We start from the raw sequence: 14,891 nt of genomic DNA on the forward strand, positions 1-14,891 counted from the left end.
TTTCCCCCCTTCACCACAATCACCTCCTCCTCTCTCGCTACATCTTGTCTTCCCCTCGTTGTCAAAGTGCTCCAGTATTCAACTTCCACAGATCATCCTTAAGCCATTCTGGTGTGACCATTGACAAACTGAATGAAAACAGTCATCAAAATATTCGCCCACCCTTAAATACTCTGACACTGCTATGTATCGTCCATTTAATATTCTGTAAACTCCACAATTATTATTTCATGTTAAACCACTCTTGCACTCGAGTTCCTTGTTTCTAAAGGACATTTTAAACATGACCCACAAACTGGGTGTGAGCTTATTCCTGTCAAACTGGGCGTGTGACCATACAAACAAATTCAGCTCACCAGCTAGTTTGCAAGTTTTAGGGTGGAACTGCTGATGCAGCCACAAGACGTGTTGCAAAACAGGTCTTGTGGCTGCAGCTCACTCTGGACTAGAGAGGCCATTGTTGATGGAGTTATTAGTATTTCTGCCCGTTTGACTGCTAAATGTCAGAGCAAAGTGGTGCAGTGTGAAGGATTTACTCCAATATCCTGAGGAACTGACATCAAAACTTGGTGTTCTCTTAATAAATGTGCTCAATGCCAGAAATATCTCTGTAATGCTGTATTGATGGAGAAAACTGGGCATTGCCAACAGCGTTAGTCTGCTGAGAGCTGACACATGGAGGCAAAATTATTCAGCAACAATTTTGTTAATCAGCAAATCAATTGAGGGAACTGTGACAGGCATTTTTCCACCATTTTCTGACATTTTACAGACCAAACAACTAACCGTTTAATCAATAAAATAATCAGCAGGTGTAGTTGCAGTAGTTATGGGCCCAATCTGTTGTGAAACAGTGTTAAAAGCATTTTAGGGTGGATTCCTTCTTTAAATCTTGCGCAGGACTGCAACCACAGTTGGTCCACATTTTCTAGCCATAATTTAAGACTGTTAACAGCAACTACAGAAACTCCTCGTCAAACCACCTCTGAGTCCAGTCTACAGACTGAGACCGTCTGTCTTATCTGAAGGCTAATCTGACTGGAAACACTCACACAGTCTAACCAAAGACCCCTGAAGGTCACACAGTCTGGCAGATGGTCACAGTCCAATAATCTCATCTCAACCCTCTGACGTTCGCCGTCCTCTTATTCCAATGAAAAGCAGGTTTTTGTTTTTTTTTAAATCATCATCATCTGTCAGAGAAGATACATCTGTGCGCTTCAAGTAGAGTGAACACAGTCTAAGTGCTGCAGAACAAAGAAAAGATCTCTGGTCTTGTTGCTGGCTTGCTGTCAGTCAGAGAGTGTTGATGAGTCTATAGTCAAAATCCAGTGTCAGCTGACTGACCTTCTGCTGGTCTTCGTCTCACAGCAGCCCCGACGTCAGAGAGGAGACATTCTTTCCATGGAATCTAAGGGGATCTGTAAGGGATCGTTCCATTATTATAAACACGATTCGTCGTTAAAAACAACACAGAGGCATGACTGGAGCATCGAGGATGTAAACCAGAATTAATCTAAAAGCTACAACTGTGCACTGAGGGGAAAGCACAGTTTGTGTTATTTTGAATGAAGACGTCAATACAGTGTTTGTCATTTTCAGTAATGACGACAAATGATTTGACAAATCTGAAGTACGAATTGTGCAAACAAACATCCACACACACACACACACACACACACACACACACACACACAGTCTCCAGGCTTGTCCCTGCACTTCCAGGGCAAGCGAGTGAGAGATTATCTCCTGGTTACATCATCAGCTCGAGTGATGTCACTGCTGACGACTCAGAGGTCCCCGGGAACCAATCAGAGTTGGCTGTACAGGTGAGGCTTCCATTCATAATCCCTCAACATTAAGGATTAATATTGCTTCAGTATTGCCACAAAAATAGAATAATATTGACTGTCTAACACCGCTACTTCTCAACCAAACGCACGTTAATTACATCAGCCCTCATTTATCAGGCAATCACATGACCCACAATTCAGTTCGGCGTGTGGCCATTTCACCTGCAAAAACTGGGAATTGTCCTCATCTTACTGAGTATAATGAAACCTGGCAAATGTGTGCAATCAGATGGGAAGGTGGACTAGCAGTTCAGTAGTGTAAGAAATGAATCAGCATCAGTAGTTACAAGTAAAAAAAAAAAAAATCACAAGGAAAACAAGAAAAACTATGATTTATGTCACATAGCCTACATGAAAGCCTGCCGCTACAGATTTGTGTTGTATCTATTATTTTCATTAGTTGGTTCACTAAGAATATAGCTTGAGAGAGTTTAGTGCTGTTAAAAGCTCAAATCTAGTGCAAGCTCAACAAATGGTGGATTACCCAACAATCTGGTGGCTTAATCAGCCATGTTGGGGTATCTGTTTGGGTAAATGACAAACAAAAGTTAACTATTTCTTTTGGGAGAAATAATGAATGTTAGTGTCATGTCATCCTTTGTGCTCACATAGGACAAAATAATTTCTGTAAAGTGGACAAAAAACACTTAACACTTGAAATTGTGGTGATGTCCATGGTACCGTGATAAATGAGGGCAGTTTTCTCTTGTTCAGTTGTTTTTTTACTACTGAAATAAAAACAAAAAATGCACAAAAGTGTTTTAAGAATCACTCTATTGTTGTCGATGTATCCTATTTTAAATACAAAAAGCACTGCCAGCCATTGTCCTTTTGGTTGCCTGTCAGTCCTAAATTAGTTCACTTCCAAGACATTTCTAGGGTGAAACGCTGCTCTCTGGCAGCCTTCAGGATGTGCAGCAGCAGCACCCCACCCCCCAACCCCCCGCCCCCGCCCCCCCCATGGGCTGCACAACGCAGTCCTCACAGGTGGCACAACGTCCGTGACTACAGCAGCCTCGCCTCAGCATGGTGAAGCTCACACTGTGTCACACATTGGGCCTGTTCCTGCCTCACAGAGCTGATGAGAACGAGAACAGAGGAGGAGAGGGAGAAAGGGAGGTAGGCTAAGGGAGGATTTTGGTAGAAAGGTTGTCTGAGGTTCATAACAACTAAGAAATGAAGTTTGTATTAGTCGTACAAAAATTAACACCTCTCCTTCCCCGTTGCTACGCTTGTGGCCTCCACTTATATCTCCATTTTCTCTGCTCTTAGTGCTGTGTAGGTTCTCATTGCTTAATACTGGTTTCTATTAACCCCCTCTGTTGGCTTTAGTTGACCAGTACGAAGCCATGCTGGGAGTCCACGGTCTCCATCATCTCACTGTCCAGGAGGGAGCTCTGCAGCTCAGGCAGGCCGAGGCCATCCGAGTGCCCCGGACCGGCCAAAATCCCGGCTGCAGCTCCGGCCTCGGCCTCTCCTGGAGCAGGCGGGGGCAGCAAGGCGGGGTCTAGCGGGAAATCATACTGCTCTGGGTGAAGAGCCTCAATTGAAGGCCCCAGGACCTGCTGCTCACAGCCTGCAGGGTAGCTGAAGCCCAGGCCGCTGGCAGAGGCTTCATGAGGCTGGGGATGGTGGAGCTGGTGGTGGAGGTGAGACCCAGGGGGCAGGTGCTGGGCGTAGTGGTGGTGGCACATGTAGGGATCATACACGAGGCCCTCACCCGGCTCCATCAGGGGGCTCAGGCTATGGGGGTGGCTGAAGGGAGGCGAGGCCTGAGGACTGCCCTGCTGCTGCGGCTGAGGCTGGTGGGCGGCCGACATGGGGGGGCCCTGAGGGGAACTTTGAGATGCCGCAGTGTCCAGAGCAGGGCTGCCTGTCGGGTAGGATCCTTCAGCTATCTGCATCTGGTTGAAGTAGGTTTGCAGCCCCATCCCCTGTGACTGCTGCTGCAGGTACATCCTCTTCTGGTTCAGTCTGCGGGGACAGCAGTCAGATCAACACAAGAATAAAAAGCTTGAAAAATGTATGCATGAGCACTTGTGGGCGTAATTTAGAATGAAAATGGAATTGGGAAACCAAAATAACTTCTAATAAGAGTTCAGCTAACACGAACACAATGTCAGGCTGAATGAATGATGTGAAATAAAATGGCACTTCAGTCTGATTATCAGGCTAGCTCACTGCGGCTAACACCCACTTTCATTCCTGGGTGTTTAAAAAAAGGTTCTGTTCATGTTTGTCTAGAAAAAGTCTGACTAACTCTTCCTGTTAGGATTTATTTGTTATTGCAAATGCTATTTTTTCCTCTTAGTACAATCTTCCACCAGTGAAAGGGCACCACAGCTAAATGAGCACAAGAGAAAAACATAAAATAAAATAAAAATAAATAAATAAAAACCAGCATAAATGTGCAGCATGATTTACCTGTGCTCCTGCAGCTGTTGCTCTAAACTTCGAGTGTCCTTACAGAAAAGCTGGCAGCTAGCAGGACTGTTAGCCAAGACGTTGGCCTTTTGGGCAGAAGAGACACTGCGTTCAGGACAATTACCATGGTAACAGGCTACAACAGTTTTATTATTGTGGCATCACGACAGAGCTGATAATCCTTAAATGTCTGTATGACATACAGTGGGGCAAAAAAGTATTTAGTCAGCCACCAATTGTGCAAGTTCTCCCACTTAAAAAGATGAGAGAGGCCTGTAATTTTCATCATAGGTACATTTCAACTATGAGAGACAGAATGGGGGGAAAGAATCCAGGAAATCACATTGTAGGATTTTTAATGAATTAATTGGTAAATTCCTCGGTAAAATAAGTATTTGGTCACCTACAAACAAGCAAGATTTCTGGCTCTCACAGACCTGTAACTTCTTCTTTAAGAGGCTCCTCTGTCCTCCACTCGTTACCTGTATTAATGGCACCTGTTTGAACTCGTTATCAGTATAAAAGACACCTGTCCACAACCTCAAACAGTCACACTCCAAACTCCACTATGGCCAAGACCAAAGAGCTGTCAAAGGACACCAGAAACAAAATTGTAGACCTGCACCAGGCTGGAAAGACTGAATCTGCAATAGGTAAGCAGCTTGGTGTGAAGAAATCAACTGTAGGAGCAATTATTAGAAAATGGAAGACATACAAGACCACTGATAATCTCCCTCGATCTGGGGCTCCACGCAAGATCTCACCCCGTGGGGTCAAAATGATCACAAGAACGGTGAGCAAAAATCCCAGAACCACACAGGGGGACCTAGTGAATGACCTGCAGAGAGCTGGGACCGAAGTAACAAAGGCTACCATCAGTAACACACTACGCCGCCAGGGACTCAAATCCTGCAGTGCCAGACGTGTCCCCCTGCTTAAGCCAGTACATGTCCAGGCCCGTCTGAAGTTTTCTAGAGAGCATTTGGATGATCCAGAAGAGGATTGGGAGAATGTCATATGGTCAGATGAAACCAAAATAGAACTTTTTGGTAAAAACTCAACTTGTCATGTTTGGAGGAGAAAGAATGCTGAGTTTGCATCCAAAGAACACCATACCTACTGTGAAGCATGGGGGTGGAAACATCATGCTTTGGGGCTGTTTTTCTGCAAAGGGACCAGGACGACTGATCCGTGTAAAGGAAAGAATGAATGGGGCCATGTATCGTGACATTTTGAGCGAAAACCTCCTTCCGTCAGCAAGGGCATTGAAGATGAAACGTGGCTGGGTCTTTCAGCATGACAATGATCCCAAACACACCGCCCGGGCAACGAAGGAGTGGCTTCGTAAGAAGCATTTCAAGGTCCTGGAGTGGCCTAGCCAGTCTCCAGATCTCAACCCCATAGAAAATCTTTGGAGGGAGTTGAAAGTCCGTGTTGCCCAGCGACAGCCCCAAAACATCACTGCTCTAGAGGAGATCTGCATGGAGGAATGGGCCAATATACCAGCAGCAGTGTGTGAAAACCTTGTGAAGACTTACAGAAAACGTTTGACATCTGTCATTGCCAACAAAGGATATATAACAAAGTATTGAGATGAACTTGTGTTATTGACCAAATACTTATTTTCCACCATAATTTGCAAATCAAAAAAAAAATCAGTCAATGTGACTTTCTGGATTTTTTTTCTCATTTTGTCTCTCATAGTTGAGGTATACCTATGATGAAAATTACAGGCCTCTCTCATCTTTTTGAGTGGGAGAACTTGCACAATTGGTGGCTGACTAAATACTTTTTTGCCCCACTGTAACTGAATGTTACACAGAGCAGCCATTTGGCTTGATAGACAAAGACAGGCCTATATGTGTGAGCTGATCACTGAATGTAGTCTTACTGAGTGGGTGTGGTTGGTGTCACACTGTACCTGTAGTCTATGAGTGAGGTATTGTGTCTCCAAACTCTGCCTGCGGGACAGGAGAGGCGGATGCGGCCCACCTTGGTATAAAGCTAGGCCCTCCTGCTTGGATGCCTCGCCCTTCAATCAAACACATAAAGCATTAGAACAAAGGATGCTCACGCTCATGTGGTCGTACACGCCGATCACAGATCCCCTCTCCTGCCGGTAATAAAGTCGTGTCAGGGTCTGGGTGCTTCATCGTGTGGTCTAACTGGATTATCTGTGCTGCCCAAATGCCTGTGTGGTGACTGATCAGCCAGATGCCTTTCTCTAAATGGCATGTACCACAGGGATTACACAGTAGTTAAATGAAATGAAAGCAAATTAAAAGGATGATGGGGTCTGAACATCATAACCAACAAAGAGCTGCATTATTGCATTATGAGAGATGGAACAAAAGGAAAACATCTAGATCTTGTCTGCCTCTATGATTGATTTTGTGTGTGGTTTTATTTGTTTACTTATTTATAGCGTACGACCTAGGGAACTTTCCTCAAATGGTTCCTCTTTCAGTATGTCAGTGCGAGTGTGTATCTTTGTGCATATGTGTGCCCATCGTTGTGTGTGTGATTGCGTGCCAGTCGCTACTATGGTTAAGTCTGACTGACTTCAACAATGGCTGTATTCACTTTGGCCTAGGCTCCAGGCTCCAGGCCCCAGGGGGACGGGAGACAGTAAACAAGCCACAGTTGGCTGCCTCTCCTGGGGTTACACAACAGCCTGAGTGCCCATTTTTATTTTTTGGCCAACATGAGGTGAGGATAGTAGAGGAACTATGGCTGAGAATGGGTTTTGGAAGAGAATGGTCCTGAATGGGTTTGAGTGAAGGATGGATATATGTGTGTGTGTGTGTGTGTGTGTGTGTGTGTTTTTGTGTGGTTGGACTGACCTCCAGGAGGTTGTGCAAGTGGTGCTGTGGTCCCAGGGGGCCCATGGTGGCCCCTTCCCCGGAGCCCATCTGCTCCACCAGCATCTGGACTTTGTTCAGCTCCAGGATGCCTTTGGTCCTCGCCAAGTTCTGGAGGTGCTGCCGAAACGCAACCAGACCTGAAAGCGCGAACAAATCCGAACAATGCTCACTGTCACTGTTGATTCCTGCGGCTGATCAACAGAATCACTTTACAACAAGATGTCAAAGACTCCATCCTGTCCGGCTCAACCCTGACTGACGTTTGCAAATTGGTTGACTGGGTGGTAGTTTTCGTCACCCCTGCTGACAATGTGACTGGATGTACGTCATTAGCCGCTGTGGGTGTGTGTGCGCAAGTGACAGTATCTGTGTGTGTGTGTGTGTGTGTGTGTGTGTGTGCAACAGCAAGTATCTCTGATTAGATCCATCCAGTGGTGACGAGCTCTGGATGTGAACGATAGGACCTGACTCACTGTGATGGTGGGAGTTATTTAAAACAAGAGTCAGCAGTCTGACGCAAAAGAAGCCACCGCATCAACACTCTCCAAAGAGGATTACGAAAAATAAATAAATAACTGCAAATAACAACTGGGAGCACTCAGTGCAGGCTGTCAATGTAGAGCTGGTGCAGTAACGCACGCTTCTAAGTTATAATTACAGTTTCTACTTGGCTAAAGCACAGGTGACTTACAACCAGCAGGCACAGAATAATGTAGCTGTACCGGAAAAAAATGGGTACGAGGTAGATAGAGGTTGTTTAACATTCCCTCTTATATTTTGGCTCCTCTTTCTCTCATGTGGAGAAGAGACAAATCCTGTCTGCCACAGACTGAAACTTTGAAAAGAGAAAGACGAGCAAGACGGGGAATGAGCAATACAGAGGGAGAAAGAGTGGAGAGGAGATGGAGAGAGAGAAGGGGAAAGAGGGAGAGATATGTGGGCTGAAACCTTCAAATATCTGTGATTCATAGCGTGAATCATCACCGTTGTAGTCGTCAGAGGGACTGGAGAGGATGAGAGAAGGGAAGAGAGAGGAGGAAGAGAGAAAAAATTGTGTGAAAGAGAGGAGGGGGAGCGGATGACAAAGTGGGAATGAGGCAATTTTATCTGGAAGGCAGTATACATCTATACTGTGTACATCTATATGTATGTGTGAGTCTGTGTGTGTAGATGGGTGTGAGGGAGCAGCAGCTGCAGCAGGGGTGTTGCGTCTGTGTCATGAGAATCAATGCGCTGCCTCTTGACTGGTGCTCTAGTGCTCTGTGGATCCTGGAGCCTCAGACATATGCAATATGACAGTTTATACATCAACCTCTCTGCAGCTCGCAGTGCCAGGGTTTAAGGAGACCTGTCGGATTGATGCCTGTACGCGACAGATCCACGACTTCAAAGCATTAATCTTAACCTGTCCTGTTTGCTTCCACTTCAGGCCGTCAGTTTCAGTCAGCTTGTCTTTCAGCAATCTCGCACACATTCTTCCTTCTTGTCAAAACTGGCTGCCTACATTACCCACAATGCAACGTGACTGCTAGCAGTTAGGCAGCAGCTGAGGTAACGCTTGAGCCACTACCATGCAGAGATTAGGAGCTGGTCTGGTATCCTCACTTTCCAGCCCGTTTCTTTCATTTTCAAACTTGTAGTTATCAGACCCAACTGATGAGCCGACTCGAATGACATCAGTTGAGGCAATATATTAGACTTCATACGACTTACACAACTTCTTAGCACACATGCAGAACTCCCCAAGACCTGTGAACAGACTTTGATGTATTAATGGTCCTTAATGGTGGATTTGTCTGTTGGCGAGGTTAGCTAGAAACTTAATTATTTTTCCATCATTTGCTTTTGATAATGTTTGATATGTTTTTATTCATACTGTTCCTGTTTTATTTTATTTTCATTTTTTTTTACTGTTTTGCTCCCGATGTGCTTGTGTTCTTTGGTTTTATTCTCATTTTAAATGCCCTGTTGACGCACTTTGTAACATTGAGAAAAGTGCTATATAAATAAAGTTTATTATTATTGTTCTTCGTGGCCTGCGGTCATCTCGTCCATTAAATTGCACTGAAAATGAACAGATACACATAGCACAGAGTGAAACCTTCCATTAAGGCTGCAGTGTGGCCTTGTGTCAAGGTCCACAGGTGCATCTGGGTTTACTGAGGAAGATACTCGACCCATTATAACGTCAATTTATTACTAGTGCATAGAGAGAAGTGGGTAATTTGTGAGAAGGTCTAACGAGAAGAATGAATAGATGAGGAGGAAAGGAAAGACGAATTAATACTGGTGGTTCTGACCTTGGGTGAGGGAGGTGTCAGAGGCACGGCGTCCTTCCCTGAAGCTGATGGGGGAGCGGTTGTGCGTCTCCCTGTGCTGGGAGGTCAGGGCGGCCATTGCTGGGTTGGCAGGCCGAGTGCTCAAGAAAGGTGTTGGGCTGACGCCGGCTGCAGAGCTGTTTGCTGGTACCACATCGCAAAGAGAGGGAGGATCCTCTAGCAGGCCGAGGTCGCTGTGCATGGAGCCCATGTCGTAGCCAATGTCTGAGTCCACGCTACCCATGGAGGGGTTGTGGCCTAGAGTGAATAATTTACCTGATGGACAAAAGGTTTTATTAAATTTAAAGGAGGCGTTCATTGTGGCATAAGATGCATGTGACAGAGTCTAAAGGTGGGCGTGTGATGTCGCACCTTGGTTCGAAGGCCCTGGCTGGTTGGTCACCTCAGAGAGGGTGTGTCGCCGTTGGCCGAACCGAGCTGTCTGATAGGCTGAGAGCAGGTGGGGCGGATCATCCTCTGTGTCGGGCTCCTCTGTTTCGATGCCCTCATCGATTGACGTCTCCATCATGTTGCTAGGCGACGAGGTGGAGGACTTGCGGAGGACAGTGGTGGGAGGCAGGGGGTCCAGCAGGCAGCCGTTCACCTAGATGGCAGGAGAGATGAAAGGAGCAGAGAGAGAGAACAATAACTATATATTCAGAGCTGAAGAGGAAAAAAGAGCTCCACAGTGAAGGAATCAGGACACACTGTTAGTCAAAACAGGCAAATCACACACACAGGGTAGAATGACACAAAACCCATCATTTGCACTAAACCACTTTGAAACAAGAAGGTGACCAAACTGTAAATTAGGGCTCCATTGATTACCCTCCTCCCTTTCTCTATGATCACCACAGTTGGTGTCATTTTTGGAGTGTGTGTGTGTGTGTGTGTGTGTGAGTGTTTGTTACTGCATGCAGGCCTGTGTGTGTTGGCCTAGAGGTGGAGGGTGGGGATAAAGGAATGCAGGGCCAGGAAGCGAGCTTTCACTGAAAGTGCTGTGTGACTGACACACACACACTGACAGAAATTCTCTCACACGCACACACAGACAAAGATCATCTGCATGAGTGGCCGCAGAAACCGGAAAGCCTGGTGTTGGCCTAGAAAGAGCAACTTTGCCCAATTCCCCATCTGCTTTCTGCAGTGCACTGGGATAGGAATGCTGTTACTCTACCAACACACACACACGTAGAAACATGCACATTGAGGACAAGGGGGGAAAATGACACTGAAATAGATGAGGGGCAGCAATAACTGGGGGAGAGTGAAGCTAAAAGGTAAGGAAGAGGAGAGAGAAAGGAGCTGAATGGTAAAGAAAAACCAACAGAACAGGAAAAGACGAGCTGTTGAGTTGTTGGGTGGGAGATCACAGCGGTGAGATCGCTGGAGCAGCGCAGCAGCTTCCTGTCCATGTGTGTTCACTCAGCTTCGCATTAGGTCACATCATCATCACAGGACCGCTTACATAACCAGGCTCCATTCAAGCAGATAACATGCAGTCAGTCTCACTCTCTGCTTTGTTCTGCTACACACACACACACACACACACACACACACACACACACACACACACACACACAGGGTGGTGTGTGTGTGTATGCACCCCTGCAGGTGTGTGAGGAAGTCAACTCAGACCACTGGTGTCTGTGTTCTTTAATAGTCGGTCAGCTCAACAACAGGCCTGAAGGAAAAGGTCGCTATTTGGCACAGATAATCAGGGAATGAGGGAGAGCACAGTGTGTGTGTGTGTGTGTGTGTGTGTCTAAAAGCCATGCAGGACAGGCAGCTGTCCTGTCTGATGTGAGTGCTGGCTGAGTTCTTACATAAGAGGACAAGTCAGCTGCACTCTGGCAGGTTGACGGAGCAAGCCAACGCTTAAAACCTCAAAGGAGTCTGGTCCACACACACACACACACACACACTTCTGATTCACAACGAGTGGGTATGCTTATCAAAGTGAATCACTGTCAAGCTTGTCAAGATAATTTTTCAGGACATACTTGTGCAAGCTGATAATGACCGTAATAACTACAACTTCCATAACCGAAAAGCCGGGTGTGAGTGAGCTGTCATATGACAGGAGAGGAGCAAAACCTAAACAAGATGACACACAAACACACAGACAGCTATGTCCCTGAAGCCTCAGCCTGTTTTCACTGGTATTGGACCTACTTTGGGCGTGTTGACATCCTCCACCATGAAATTCTGCTCCAGGGGACATGCAGTCTGGGGGAAAGTGAAAGCATCGGAGGAGGCTTGGGCCACAGCAGGGGATCGCAACAGACGAACACCCTGCGGGAGCAAACCCACCTGGGCTGAACCACTGGTCGACTGCAGAGAGGGAGAAGACAGAGAGTGAGAGAGCCATTACATCAAAAAACCTCCACCAATTCACAGTAAATAACACACCACCCTTGATAATAATGTAGTTACGACAAATTGAGCTACTGTGAATCTGACTTTATAATGCAAAGAAGAGAAAAAGAGGCAGATCTGAGAAAGTGAAGGAAATGAAAAAGACATTGCACGGTGTCACTAAGAAGAGACAGTGAGCAAAGAAAAAAGAAAATAATTAATAATGCAGCTGAGGTACATGCATTAAGATCAAGACTGGTCGGAAAAGACAGAGAGAGAGCAGGTGAAGACAGAACCTGCCTGGATAAATGAATTAATGGGCTGTGTCTGTCCATTTGTTTGTTCCTGGGTGCAGGTGTGAATAATGGAGCTTTGATCAGGGTGTGGATGGTAATCTCTGCACACGTTATTCAGAACCCCGTCGTTGCCCTGACGCCCTGTGGTTACCTTGACGACAGTCTGTTCGGCGATGGTACTGGGCCGTCGCTGTCGGGCGTCTAGCCGCTGTTCGACGGGGAAGCTGCAGCGATGGGCCTTGAGCCGCTCCACCAGCAGGTAGTAGATAGCAGCAAAGTGGTTGTAGCTTTTGTTCTGCAGAGACTGGGTGATGACAGACAACATGAATGGCAGCGTCTGTAATTGAAATTATTACTGACGCGTTCATTTAAAACACAATACATAGAATGTATTAAAAGAAAAGACAGCACATAGAATACACAGCATATGAATTACAGCTTTACATTACTTTTTTACTTATATTCATCTATGAAGCACCAATGAAGCACCTGAACTTACCATAAAAATATCATATAGAGGATATACTAGACTTATAGCAATGATGTACAGAATACCACCAGGCACCATTAATGTATATTTTAGAGTTAGAGTAGTACATTTTAATTTTGATTGAGTTTCTGATTAAGACCTTAATTTATTTTCATTATTTAGTTTCCTCCTCATGTTTGTTCTGTGATTCATGTGCAAATTTGATGCTTTAATGTAGAAATTTTAAGATAGAACTTATATAACTTATATATATAACTTATATATAACCCTAATCCTAACTTAAAAAAAAACACAACACCTACAGCACAACACAGTACTGAGAAAGACGCTAAAAAAATAATCAGATTTGGAGAACTGAGTTTCCCATATGTGTTTATGTGAAAACAGCACGTGTGCATTGCTTGGTGCCATCATAAGCTTGTCAGTCTCAAAAAGAGTGCAACACTTCTGTACCATGTAATGAAGCTGCTAAGTAATCAGGTGTTTTGTGTGTATAACCTACTCTGCAAAATAAGTAGTAAATATAGCTGTCAAATAAATGCAGTGAAGTAAAAAGCTCAATATTCGCCTCTGAAATGTAGCGAAAATGGACATGCTCAAGTTCTGATACATATCTGTTGTCCACTGTCACGGCTATCTGCTCCACATCCTGAAGATCTGACCGTTAAACCTCACCCCCTCAGACTGCTGGAGAATAAATAAAGCCAACTCCTCCCTCCAGCTCAGTCCTCACCTCTATAGTCTTGTGCTGGTCGATGCCAAGGCTGTGCATCAGGCGGAGGACCTGCTCGCTGTACTCTCCCACAGCCCCTTCGCCTTCAGCAGACAGAGACTGTTGGTACAGAACGGGCCTCTGCACGGGAACGTACAGGGCCATCCACTTGTGCTCCTTGATCTGGGCCACCGACAGACGCTTTGATGGGTCCAGGACCAACATCCTGCGGATCAGGTGCTCACAGTCTGCGAGGGATGAAAAGAAAAACCACAGAGGATGCAACAAGGTTTTTATAGCCTTTCATATTTTAGATCATCACTGTTTATGTTCAGTGAGCACTTTTTGTAACAGCTATGATGAGGCAAATGAAGCCACAGCGTGTCATGCTGTTGTCAAAGTAGCCCAGATGAAATGGGGCAGAAATAACACCTAGGAGCTTAAAATCTAAATTCTTTTCTTAGTTTGCTCTGCCGTCACTTCTGAGCAGTGTTATCTTCACTCTTTTCTGCTTTCCTCCCCTCCTAATGAGAGCTCCTCACCTCTAGTTAGTGGCTAGATGAGTTTGACGTCAGACACAGCTGGGTTCTTAACAGGATTACAGTTCCCCTGGCTGTGCCGCTTTGGCCTGCCTGCACCCCCACTGCCTGCACTGCATTCCTGTCCGCCGCACAGCATCTTTACCCCTATACCCTGCTGCTATGGGCTTCAAGCAAAACAGGTGTAATTTCAACAAATAGGCACTGCAGTTGGTTATATCCTTGATCTTTCTTTATTGGAATATGTTTTTGAAATGAATGATCCATGCCTTGAGTTTTCATTCTGAGTGATAATGCAGAAGTATTTCAAAAGCCTCAAGACAAAAAAAATTCATGTACTGTGCTTAAATGACTCAAGTCTTCCCTTCTTCTCCTGCTCCACAGATGTCAACAGATACCCCGTCTTCTGTCACAGACCTCAGCATGTCCAGGGATCCGCCTGCCAACATTAACTCTCTGATTCACATTCTTCCCAGTTGCCCTGCTGATCTACTATGTAACGTTTTTTCTACCTCGTGGTTGGCAGGTCAGCCAACTCAATTTTTTCCCCATTATAAACGTAAGTGTGTGCCCTTCACTGCACTTTTACCCCATGCTGTGGCATCCTAGCAACTTGTGGAGCTACTAACTTACAACCTGAATCAAATACAGTGCAATACGCAAAAATTTGTTTGACCCAGGCGTTACTCGGGCTCTGCTTGTTGCTACAGCCATGTTTATAGCAACAGCTGAAGCTGAGCACATTTTGTAAAGCTACTAACCACCAGGGAAGCTTGGACTATGAAAAGGGGGCGACGCTGCATAATCGTCTAGCTGGCTGGCTGATTGATTAACACGCTGTTCTTAGCCAGTGAGTTACACCACCATGACTTAACCACAGAACCATCCCTGTTAACACTTGCAGTGTCCCAGTGGTGTAGAGTTGCACAAACTCCCCCAACGAACAAGAAGAGCACTCTGAGAGTAGGCCCTGAGGCTGACTGTTTCATTGATTTAATAAGACACAAAAGCGCCAAAATAATAGACTATAACAAAAA

At 45.5% G+C, this 14,891-nt stretch overlaps 1 protein-coding gene across 1 annotated transcript in view; it reads right to left on the reverse strand.

The window, feature by feature from the left end:
- Positions 1-2,795: 2,795 nt before the first annotated feature.
- The window catches only part of sik2b (salt-inducible kinase 2b), a 40,852-nt gene continuing 28,756 nt past the window's right edge, over positions 2,796-14,891 (reverse strand). The window contains exons 7-15 of the mRNA XM_070829626.1: positions 13,337-13,563; positions 12,265-12,417; positions 11,635-11,793; positions 9,832-10,063; positions 9,442-9,735; positions 7,121-7,278; positions 6,199-6,309; positions 4,278-4,363; positions 2,796-3,827 (exon numbers count right to left, since the gene is read on the reverse strand). Coding sequence (XP_070685727.1) covers positions 3,182-3,827; positions 4,278-4,363; positions 6,199-6,309; positions 7,121-7,278; positions 9,442-9,735; positions 9,832-10,063; positions 11,635-11,793; positions 12,265-12,417; positions 13,337-13,563 — 2,066 coding nt within the window. The 3' untranslated portion in view covers positions 2,796-3,181. The remainder of the gene's footprint in view (positions 3,828-4,277; positions 4,364-6,198; positions 6,310-7,120; positions 7,279-9,441; positions 9,736-9,831; positions 10,064-11,634; positions 11,794-12,264; positions 12,418-13,336; positions 13,564-14,891) is intronic.

The sequence above is a fragment of the Pempheris klunzingeri genome, chromosome 4, assembly GCF_042242105.1.
Source record: "Pempheris klunzingeri isolate RE-2024b chromosome 4, fPemKlu1.hap1, whole genome shotgun sequence".
Classification (NCBI taxonomy): Eukaryota; Metazoa; Chordata; class Actinopteri; order Acropomatiformes; family Pempheridae; genus Pempheris; species Pempheris klunzingeri.